At 42.1% G+C, this 11,820-nt stretch overlaps 1 protein-coding gene across 1 annotated transcript in view; it reads left to right on the top strand.

The window, feature by feature from the left end:
- ZNF318 (zinc finger protein 318) overlaps nucleotides 1-10,604 on the top strand; it is a 32,039-nt gene extending 21,435 nt beyond the window's left edge. The window contains exons 7-10 of the mRNA XM_032299476.1: nucleotides 3,827-4,030; nucleotides 4,495-4,594; nucleotides 5,815-5,933; nucleotides 6,221-10,604. Of these exons, the coding sequence (XP_032155367.1) occupies nucleotides 3,827-4,030; nucleotides 4,495-4,594; nucleotides 5,815-5,933; nucleotides 6,221-9,517 (3,720 nt within the window). The 3' untranslated portion in view covers nucleotides 9,518-10,604. The remainder of the gene's footprint in view (nucleotides 1-3,826; nucleotides 4,031-4,494; nucleotides 4,595-5,814; nucleotides 5,934-6,220) is intronic.
- The last annotated feature ends 1,216 nt before the right edge of the window (nucleotides 10,605-11,820 follow it).

Below are 11,820 nucleotides of genomic sequence, written 5' to 3'. Positions count from 1 at the left end.
TTTTTTTTTTTTTTTTTTTGAGACAGAGTCTCACTCTACTGGCCAGGCTGGAGTGCAGCGATTCAGTCTTGGCTCACTGTAACTTCCATCTCCTGGGCTCCAGCAGTTCTTTTGCCTCAGCCTTCGGAGTAGCTGGGATTACAAGTGTGTGCCACCAAACCTGGCTAATTTTTGTGTTTTTAGTAGTTACAGGATTTCCCTATGCTGGCCAGGCTGGTCTCAAACTCCCCACCTCAGGTGATCCACCCGCCTCAGCCTCCCAAAGTGCTGGGATTACAGGCGTGAGCCACCGCGCCTGGTCCCAGGCTGGTCTTGAACTTCTGGGCTCAAGTGATGATCCTCCTACCTCAGCCTCCCAAAGTACTAGTATCACAGATGTGAGCCACTGCACCTGGCCCAAGAGCTTCTTGAGGATAAAAGAGGAAAGTTTTTTATCTTTGTGTTTCCCATGGCATACAATATGTCTGGCACATTAGGTACATCCTCAGTTAATGTTGAATTGAGAGGTAGGAAAGAGAATATATTCTGTATTATCACCCAAGCTCTATTTTTCCGTGTCTTCCTTTCCTGGGAGACTTCTTTCTCAACCAGGTAGAACTAGTCTTTTTTTTTTTTTTTTTTTAAGGCAGTCTTGTCCTGTCACCAGACTGACTACAGCCTCCGCCTTCCAGGTTCAAGTGATTCTACTGCCTCAGCCTCCTGAGTAGCTGAGACTACTGGTGCTTGTCACCATGCTCAGCTAATATTTTTGTGTTTTTAGTAGAGATGGGGTTTTACCATGTTGGCCAGGATGGTCTCCTTGGCCAGCCCACCTTGGCCTCTCAAAGTATTGGTATTACAGGCGTGAGCCACCACGCCCAACCAGCACTAGTCTTTTATACCTGGATATTGAATCTAGGTAGGGCCTTTGATGGGAGAAGAATTTAAAAGCTCTAGTCCTAGGCCGGGCGCGGTGGCTCAAGCCTGTAATCCCAGCACTTTGGGAGGCCGAGGTGGGTGGATCACGAGGTCAAGAGATCGAGACCATCCTGGTCAACATGGTGAAACCCCGTCTCCACTAAAAATACAAAAAATTAGCTGGACATGGTGGCGCGTGCCTGTAATCCCAGCTACTCAGGAGGCTGAGGCAGGAGAATTGCCTGAACCTGGGAGGCGGAGGTTGCGGTGAGCCGAGATCGCGCCATTGCACTCCAGCCTGGGTAACATGAGTGAAACTCCGTCTCAAAAAAAAAAAAAAAAAGCTCTAGTCCTTTGTAATTAACTTGTACATTGGATTTCTATTCATATACCAACCCGACGATAATCTATCATCTTGATTTCTATGAGTCTTCATGGTCTCTGAAACTAACAGGGATATGTTACAATTCAGTTTTCATCTCAGTAATAAGGAATATTATGTCTACAGCCTTATTTTCTTACCTCTCCTTGGTATGTCTTCTTTCTTTACCTCTCTTTAAAATGTATAATTGGTTTAAGGTTTTCCTTCCCTTTCTGTTCATTCCAGAAAAGTACACACACACTTGTAATTTCATCTACCTAGAGACAACTATTATTACTTTTTTTTTTTTTTTTTGAGACAGGATCTCACTCTGTCACCCAGGTTGAATGCAGTGACATGATCATGGCTCACTGCAGCCTCCAACCCATGGGCCCAAGCAATCCTCCCATCTCAGGCTCACCAGTAGCCAGGACTACAGGTGCTCACCACCACCACACCCAACTAATTTTTGTATTTTTTGTAGAGTTGAGGTCTCGCCATGTTTCCCAGTCTGGTCTCAAACTCCTAAGCTCAAGTAATCTGCCCACCTCAGCCTCCGAAAGTGCTGGCATTACAGGCATGAGCCACTGGGCCCAGCTGAGACCACTGTTATTAATACTTTGGTGTATGATATTATTAATACCTTGATCCTTGGTGTATGTTATTCCAAATACATACACCAAGGTATTAATTCTGTCCATTAATCCACTTAACAAATATTTATTGATCATCAAGAAATTGTCAGGAACTGGTCTAGATATGGGAAGTATCACACTGAACAGTATAGGCAAGTTTCCTATTCTCATTAAACAGCAGAAGACAGACAATAAATAAGTCCATGTTAGGTAATGACAAGTGCCTAAAGAAAGAAAACAGGATAAGGGGAATAGAGTGGTGAGAGAAAGTCTTTTGGATAAAGTTATATTCAACATTTTATGTCTATTTACATATCTTTGTTGATTATTCAAGTGTATTTTGTTTTCTCAGTATATCATGAACATCTTTCAATGTCAGTAAATACACTTCTATAAAATATCATTTTTAACAACCTTAGGTTTTGTTGTTTTTGTTGCATGGTTAAGCAAAGTTTATTTAACCAATCAAATTACCTGTGGTTTGACATGATAATTTCCAAGGATAAAGTCAAGGAGTGAATTGCTGGGTTAAAGGGTATACAGAATTTTGAGGTAGGTAATATGTATTCCTAGATTATCTTCTAGAAGATGGTGCCAGTTAATATTCCCCCCAGGAGAGTCTGAGCTCTCCCTGTCTGGTGTGATCTCTTTAGTGATTCTTGAACAGGACTCAGGTAGGGAAAGAGTATCTTTGAAGCCCCAGTTATTTCTCTTTCTTTATCCTGTCTTTTTCCCCACATGAGTCAATATTCCAGGTGCCTAGTTCCTTCATCCTGTGTACTATAGAACCCCATTCATAGTTAGACTCTGAGTTGCAAAAATTATCTTTTTCTGTGCCTTACTCCTGAACAGTAACCAAAATTCTCATTTCCTGAGTGCCTTGTTTCGGCTTGGTAATAAATTAATTCATATTAAAGTATTTACCATTGATAACTTTAATATTAAGGAGTTGATATATTTTAAAAGAGGATAACACAAAGGGGTTAAATTCTTTTTTTTTTTTTTGAGACAGGGTCTCACTCTTTGCTGAGGCTGGAGTACAGTGGTACAATCTTATCTCATTGCAACCTCTGCCTCCCAGGTTCAAGTGATTCTCATGCCCTCAGCCTCCCAGGTAGCTGGGACTACAGGTGCATACCACCACACCCGGATAATTTTTGTATTTTTAATAGAGATGGGGTTTTGCCATGTTAGCCAGGCTTGTGTTGAACTCCTGGCCTCAAGTGGTCTGCCCACCTCGATCTCTCAAAGTGTTGGGATTATAGGCATGAGCTACCACGCCTAGCCTCTAAAGGTGTTAAATTCTAAAAGTGATATTTTAGGCACTTAGGAATTTTTTTTCAGATTCCTTTAAATCATTCTACATAGATGACTGTCTGCTTTATCTATGTATACCAACCCATCTCTCCAGTGTTTCATACCAGGATATATGTGATAAGTTCACTATCACCTATTTTCTGTATCTTCTTTGCTTAGCCTGTCAATTACCTTTTCCATTTTGGTATTTTTTCCCTCCCTAGTCATCATCATGATTTTCAAATTTAACTATTTAATTGCATAGGTAACACATTCAACATCTACTCAAGGGTATACGGTGAAGAGACTCCTACCCACCCTTGTTTTCCACTTCCCTTCCCCAGCCAATGATTCCACAACCTTGGCTGTTCTTCTAGAGATATTTTAGGATACGTAAGTAAATATATTGCCATTATGATTTACTTTTCATGCTGTGATAGCGCTATGAAGTCAAATTGTTGTGTGTGAGTCTTAGAGACATGTTTCTGTTAGAGTTCCCCCCAACTTGTGCAGCTTTAAATATTGAAAATATGGTCATATGGCTGTAATTGTATTATTATGGCCACTTACTATGTCTAAGAGAAGACAAATTTAGATTGCCTTGAATTTCTTGTAAGTACAGATTTTTCCCCTCTAGGAATCAAAAGTAAACAATGAGAGGCTTCGTACTAAGAGCCCCAAGCCTGCCGAAAGCCCCCAGTCAGCCACTAAGCAGTTGGATCAGCCCATTGCTGCTTATGAGTATTATGATGCTGGCAATCACTGGTGTAAAGACTGCAACACCATCTGTGGAACCATGTTTGACTTCTTCACCCATATGCACAATAAGAAGCACACACAGGTAGGTATCCTGCTCTCTGTATTTTCACTCCCACCCTCACTCTCTTCAAATTTCTATACCCCTATCTGCATTGCAAAGCTGGAAAAGGAAACATTCTCATATGGGCAGGAGCCCCAGTGCGAAGAGCCAAGAGATACCAACAAAGGAGACACCATTCCCAGGACTCAGTCCAGGGGACTTGGCTATAACTAAACACCATGACAAGTGTAAGTGAGGTTTCTGCCTCTTTTGATTCCTTGAGTACCTGATTTTTTTGTTTCATTTTACCTTTTTCTGGTACTTGCTCTAACATGTGTTTACCTTTTCCACAGGTGATTTCCATTTAAACAGTTGGCAGAGGGGTTGGGGGTGGGTTGTTGGGGGCTTCTGGTCCCTGGTCTTATGTATGGGGGAAAAAAAGAGAGAAAAGTGGGTCATTGAGTTTTTAGTGCTGTTGTGTGAGCACCTCTGCCTCTTACAAATAGACACTGGATCCCTACAACAGACCTTGGGCTTCAAAGACCCAGAGTGAGGCCAAGCAAGATGCTGTAAAGCGCACTGACAAGATAACTGTTCCTGCAAAAGGTATGTTTTCTCTTTGCTTCCCTTGTGGTTTCCTTATATTCAGTTGAGGAAGAGGTGTCCCTGAGCTAATTTGCTAGGAATCAGCATAGCATGAGACATAGCCATTCCTTTTAACAAAGCCATAAGAATGCCTTCTGTCTACAAAACGGTATACTAGGTCCTGAAGCAATAAAGAGATCTATAAGACCATGATCTCTACCCATATGGCCAAATATCTACTATTAACAGATGTTAAACGTAGACATGCCACTTAAAATATAATAGAACTGTCTTTGTCATTGGCGTATGGGCCCAAAATCTTACTTATTTGGAATCCAGGTTAAAAAGGATAGGAAATGCAGTAATTTTAAAATTATTTATTTATTTAAAGATGGAGTTTCACTATTGTTGCCCAGGCTGGAGTGCAATGGTGCAATACTGCAATCTTGGCTCACCACAACCTCTGCCTCCTGGGTTCCAGCGATTCCCCTGCCTCAGCCTCCCTAGTAGCTGGATTACAGGCACCCACCACCACACCCAGCTAATTTTTTATATTTTTAATAGAGACAGGCTTTCACTATGTTGGCCAGGCTGGTCTCTTAACTCCTGACCTCAGGTGATCGACCAGCCTCAGCCTCCCAAAGTGTTGGGATTATAAGCATGAGCCACTGCGTCCGGCTAGGAGATGCAGTAATTTAATTGCCTTTTCAACTAAGAGCTATACAGTATTTTGAGTCATTGTTAATAAGGGGTAAATGGAGAAGCAGAAACTTTCTTTGTCTTTAAATTTTTCAATTTCTTACCTTCACAAGTAGCCAGTGCTACTTCTGTATCCTTTAGATCTACAGAAGATAGATTCCTCAGTGATTAACACCAACGTGAGAGATCCTCATAAAATGATAATGAACTGTTTGGGAGTATAGTTTTTATATCTCCTGAGATGCTTAGTGCTAGTTAGGATTTGAGGAGACTCAGCAACAGGAGTGAATCTGGCACAGGAAATTCCTAAATTAACCAGTTAGTGTTCCCAAGAGGTAGAAGAAATAGAAGACTATAGTTCAAGCCTTAGGTTGGAAAGACTTGCTATTGGGATTCATCTAAATGCTCCTTCTGACTTCAAAGTGGGTAAGGACCTTTATATTGTAACTATTTTACTGTAAAGGGGTGATGGGATTTCCATTGGTTGCTGTTATTCTGGGTGGAATTGACTTATTTCCTTGACTTTTTTCTACTTCTTCCAGGCTCTGAGTTTCTGGTTCCCATCAGTGGATTTTACTGCCAGCTCTGTGAAGAATTTTTGGGGGATCCAATTTCTGGGGAACAACATGTGAAGGGTCACCAGCACAATGAGAAATACAAGGTTGGTCTTTGTAGTAGGCTGTTAAGTTTCCAACTTTTTTGAAGTAATTCTTTTGACTTTGTCAAATGAATTCTGAGCCAGAAAAAGTCATTGACACTTCAAATTCCATATAACCACTAAGTTCTCATCAATCCTAGTGGGAGATGCTGAGCTGATAGCATCCTATATGTCCTTGAGGAAGATTATTCTGGGGATTTCTACTAAGTAAATTCTAACATTGGCAGGGCCAAGACTTTTTTCTCTTGTGTTTTTACCAGTTTTTGAGCCTTTATCTTTTTTCTTCTCAGAAATATGTGGATGAAAACCCACTATATGAGGAGCGGCGGAATCTGGACCGCCAAGCTGGCTTGGCTGTGGTACTAGAAACAGAACGGCGACGGCAGAGTGAGCTAAAGCGCAAACTGAGTGAGAAAACAAAGGAGGATAAGAAAGAAAAAAAGGCAAAGGCTGTGAAAGAAGTAAAGGAGGATGACAAAGTCTCTGAGAAATTAGAAGACCAACTCTCTGAGGGTAGGAACTCCCCTGAAAAAGCTGAAAATAAAAGGAACACTGGCATCAAACTCCAGTTAAAAGAAGAGGTAAAGAAGGAATCACCAACATCATCTTCTTTTGGGAAATTCAGCTGGAAGAAGCCAGAAAAAGAAGAGGAGAAAAGTTCAGTGGTGACCCCAAGTATCTCTAAAGAAGAGATTATAGAAAGTAGTAAGGACAAAGAGGATGGCAAAGCTGAAGCTGGGAAGGCAAAGCCTATCAAAATTAAGCTCTCTGGGAAAACTGTTGTTGCACATACCAGCCCTTGGATGCCTGTTGTGACAACTTCAACACAGACTAAGATCCGACCCAACCTGCCTATCCCATCCACAGTACTCCGCAAGTCATGTTCAGCTACAATGAGCAAGCCAGCTCCTCTTAACACCTTTCTGTCTATTAAGTCCTCTGGAACCACTGCTAAACCTCTGCCAGTGGTTAAAGAGTCTTCAGCTGATCTCCTCTTACCTCCAGACATCATCTCCAAAGCATTTGGAGGGGAAGAGGTGATTCTAAAAGGGTCTCCAGAGGAAAAAGTGGTATTGGCTGAAAAGAATGAGCCATCCCATTTACCTGAACAAATACTACCACCTCCTCCACCACCCCCACCTCCACCACCCCCAGTTATACCTCATCCAGCTGCCCCATCTCCTGCTCCAGGAAATGCTATCTTGGATCCAGTAAAATCAAATCCAACTGTATCTCAGACTCTCAGTCCTGGCTTCATGGGTCCTAACATTTTGAACCCAGTGTTGCCTGTAGCCATCATGGCCTCAGCACAGCCAGCTGCCATTCCTTCCGATGAGACAGCTCCTGGGGTGAGTGAGAGTGACCGAGACCAGACCCTGTTCTCTGTGTTAGTACGTCCTCCGCCACCCCTCTCAAGTGTGTTCAGTGAACAAGCCAAAAAATTAGAGAAGCGAAATTCATGCTTAGCCACAGCCAATGCTAAGGACCTGTATGACATATTCTATAGTAGTGGTGGAAAGGGGGCCCCTGAGACTAAGCTGAGTGGTGGTCCATTGGCCAATGGGGAAAATAGCAACCTTTCTAGAACCAAAAATTCAGACACCTCTTCTACTACTCCTTTGAACAGCAGTGCATCCCAAGAAGAATTGCATCAAGATGGTGGTTTGGTCACTGCTCCTATAGTCAGCAATTCTGAAAAGCCCGTTGTAAAAACTCTGGTGGCCCTAGGGAAATGGTCAGTTGTAGAACATGTAGACCCAAAAAGCACAGGCAGTACCTATGGCTTCCTACAGCCTCTGACAAGGTTGTGCCAAAGCAGGACTTACGAAACGATTACCCCAAAGACAGACACGTTGGCCGTATGGACCCCTAGTTCCTTCCAGAGTGACACTAGTAGGGATATATCTCCAGAGAGGAAGAGTGAGCTTGACCTGGAAGAGCCAGGGCCACCTGGTGTAGAACCGCCTCAACTGTTAGATATACAGTGCAAAGAATCTCAGAAGTTGGTAGAAATCCACCTCAGAGAATCTGTTCACCAGGATAAGAAAAGCCAAGAGCTCCATAAATCTGAGGATTATAGAGAAAGGGAGATAGAGACAAACACTGAACTACAAGGAAGGGTAAAAGAGCTCTCTGAAGGGGTAGTTGATGAGGGAACAGGTACCAGCATTGGACCCCACAGCGTAGAAGATTCTAATTTGAAGCATGGGAACAGGTACATGTGGGAAGGAGAAGTAAAGCAGCCCAACCTGCTAGTGATTGACAAAGAGGCTGAACAGTCCAATAAATTGATGACAGGAAGTGAAACTCCAAGTAAAGTAGTGATTGAATTGAGTCCACAGGCTTGCTCTTCCACAAAGGCAAAATTAGACTCATTTTCATCAGAAGCTAGGTCTTTACCCAAGAACCTACGAGATATACCTGTGAAAATTTCTGCCCCAGAGTTGTTTCTTCAGTCCCCAGCCAGATCAGCAGTGTGTTTAACAGGTAGTCCACAAGAACAAGGAGTTTCAGTTAGTGAGGAGGGGCTAAAAAATTCAGCTCCAGAATCGGCTTCTAGAACTTCTAGGTACAGACGCCTCAAACTCAAGAGAAAAAGAGCGGAAGACTTTCTAGTTAAAAAGATGTATGAGTTGGCTGTTTGGGATGAAAACAAGAGGCCAGAGACCTGGGAGAGCCCAGAGAAACCAAAAGTAGAAGCACTGGAGCTACGAGATGTCCATCCAGAGTTACCAGTGACAATAGAAAGCAAGGCCCTAAAAGACCTTGAAGCTACAGACTTAAAGGTAGCGGACCTTACTGCCCTGGGGGATATGCCTGTTGATTTCTGCAGTAGTCGGGTAAGCCCAGCACGTGGCTCCCCAACTGCCTTGTCTCAGAAAGTTTGTGAAGAAAATTCTGTATTACCTATAGGGTGTAATTCCTCTACTCCCACTGACTTTGAACCAATACCATCTTTTTCTGGGTTTCCATTAGATTCTCCCAAAAGCTTGGTGCTTGACTTTGAGACAGAAGGTGAACGAAATTCATCTAATCCCAGGAGTGTTAGGATCCCTTCTCCTAACATTTTGAAAACAGAAAATGTTGACCGAGGCTTGGGGAGCCTAGAGGGAACACAACAGGCCCTTGACCTGTTAGCAGGAGGAATGATGCCTGAGGAAGTAGAAGAATCTTCCCAATTAGACAAACAAGAGTCACTCAGATTGGAATTAAAAGCAATTAATTCTGTAGGCCTTGGGCCATCTCCTTGCCTTCCAGACCTTGTTGACTTTGTCACACGGACCTCTGGAGTTCAAAAAGATAAACTATGTTCTCCAATCTCTGAGCCAGGTGACCCTTCTAAGTGTAGCTCCCTGGAGATGGGGCCATTACAGGTAGAAATACCGAATGCATCCATCACAGAGGTGGCAATTCTGCAAGTAGATGATGACAGTGGCAACCCTCTGAATTTGGTTAAAACTCCAGTGTCAAGGTCACCTCCAAGGGAGCAGGTAGTTGAAGACAATATGGTCCCTCAGGAAATGCCTGAACAGGAAGCTACAGTTGGTGCCATTCAGGACCGCACAGAGTCCAGTGTTCACAACTAAGAATAAATACCTAGAGCTGCTTGCGAATGAATCAAATTGGCTTCTAGAAATCAGATGCCCAGATGATCCAGGACTAGTTTGCTATCTCATCTGGAACTTACACCAAGAGATGCAGTCAGCATCTTACAGTAAATGTTTATGGAAGCTGAAAAATTTACCTCCTTTCCTTTTTCCTTTCCCCTTAAAATACCGAAAAAACAAAAAAAACTTCTATATATATATATCTGTAAAAATGTATTTTCTGGGTTTTTTTGGCCAATTTATTTTCTCCCACTTTGTCATTAAAATCAGATGTCTTAACTGGCTCACCACATAGTGTGCTTTGATTGTATTTTGGCTTTGACTCTGCCATTTCTGAAATGTGGGGGAGGATGGAGAGAGCTGACCTCTCCAATGGCTGCGTTGTATTCCTACCCAATTTCCTGGGCAGTTGATGCATCTCTGGGAGAAACACCAGAAAGCTTGCTGAAATGGAAAACTTGGAAGAATTGTTCATCTCTTAGGCTTCCATTTGGATGGGCCTGCCTTAACATTGTTTGAAATGCAACGTGAGTAACTCTTGTTTACTGTTTACACATCCTTTATTGGCATGTCAACTCCTGTACTTCCCTTACTCTGTTGCCTTTCTTGAGATGCACTGTCCTACTAACCCACAAACCTGTTTGGAAATAAACAAGGAAGAACATCTGGCAGGCTCACTTTTAAGAAGACGACAAATCGGTAAGACCTTTTCATGGTTCATTGCCAGGAACAGATAGACTTTTGGGATCACTTTTATTTTTGAAATGGCCTTTGTTCATTGTATTGTGATCCAACAACACTTTGTACTAAATTATTTAGCAGCCGTTTCTGTTGTGAAGGGGTAGAAGATCTGTGAAACTTTTCTTGAGATTGAACTCATTCCCTGTTCCACAAACCCATATGTATCCTTTCCTCTACCTCCTCCTCTCCCAATTTATTTCCACCATAGTATGATGTTTTGGGTTGTACATTTTGTTAAAATGATTAAAGAATTTATGAGTTGGCTTGGACAAGTTTAACTTTATTTTTAATGTGTTAATTACTTGGAATAAATGCATTAATCTCATGTTTCTTTCTGGATTTTTGTTTTGAAATCACACACGTTTGAACTCCAAAGGAAAACTAGAAGAATGATCCCTGCTGCCCTATTGTCTATCTGCACCCCCAACCATTCTTTCCTCACTTATCAGAATTACTTCATGCCAGAATGTTAGGATATATAGTCTTCCCCAGCACAGCCTGGATGGGTAGTAAGTAGGCAACAGTGGTCTGGTATTGGCATCTTCCTGTTGTGAAGCTTTTTGTATACCTTTGTATTGACTCTCCATAGGGTCTTCTGGGAACTGAGCTCCCCTAGGACAATCAGGTTCTTGCTCTTGGGAATTAGGGAGCTCAGTCCTCAGATTTTCTAACTCTGTCCCTGTTTCCTCTTGATATCCCTGTTGTCAGCATTTTATAACCCGACTCAACAGGGACTTCAGAGTCTTACTTACCCACCTGTTCATCAAAGATAATAGAAAATTCCTGATCTGTATTTTTCTCCCAAAATTATTTTTTCCTGTTTCCTTACATACAGAACTATAAAATGCCTAGGTCAACTTTGGAAAGGATTTTTTTTTTTTTTTTAACTAATGTCAATTTAGAAATCATTCTGGCCTCTCTTGATCATGTTATGGAAAGGGCACAGATTTGGGAGAGCTAGATCTTGACTATACCTCAGTCATTTACCTTGCTGTGATTTTAGACAAATTAATTTACCTCACTGTGTCACAGAATTGTTTTGTGCTGTTTCCTTTGAGATAGGATTGTTACTTTTATCCTAGCACCAAATATGTACAGGGTCAGGATATCTTGGCTGTGTCACCTTTCTAGCCCTGATTTTGTAGGAGAAAGCCTGAGCTCAATGCAGTTTTCTTGCTTGGAAACCACAGACTAACTCAAAAGGTGCCATTGAGAAGAGTTTAAGCCCAGATGAGCTTCAGGGAGATTTATTTTCCCAGAGAACTACTCCCTCCCCGTTCTAGCAGTTTATCTGTAGGAATTCAGGGAGCATAATTTTTAATGCCAGTTTGTACTGATTTTCAGTCCTGTTCACTTAGTTCCACTTCTCTTTAGGGAGAGACCGATGGTTTTAGATAGAATTAGGAAGAGGTAACCATATCGAGATCTCAATCCTAAACTTTTTGCCTCTCAGAGGATGTTGGACTCTTACTCTCTAGGTCAGGAGGGGGTCACTTGAAAAGGGTGAGAAGGGAAAAGCAAAATTTATTTTATTTTATTTT

This window comes from Sapajus apella, unplaced genomic scaffold, assembly GCF_009761245.1.
Source record: "Sapajus apella isolate SASKATOON/1434 unplaced genomic scaffold, GSC_monkey_1.0 scaffold41, whole genome shotgun sequence".
Classification (NCBI taxonomy): Eukaryota; Metazoa; Chordata; class Mammalia; order Primates; family Cebidae; genus Sapajus; species Sapajus apella.
Note: the sequence above shows the minus strand (reverse complement) of the source record. Positions and strands in the feature narration are given on the sequence as shown.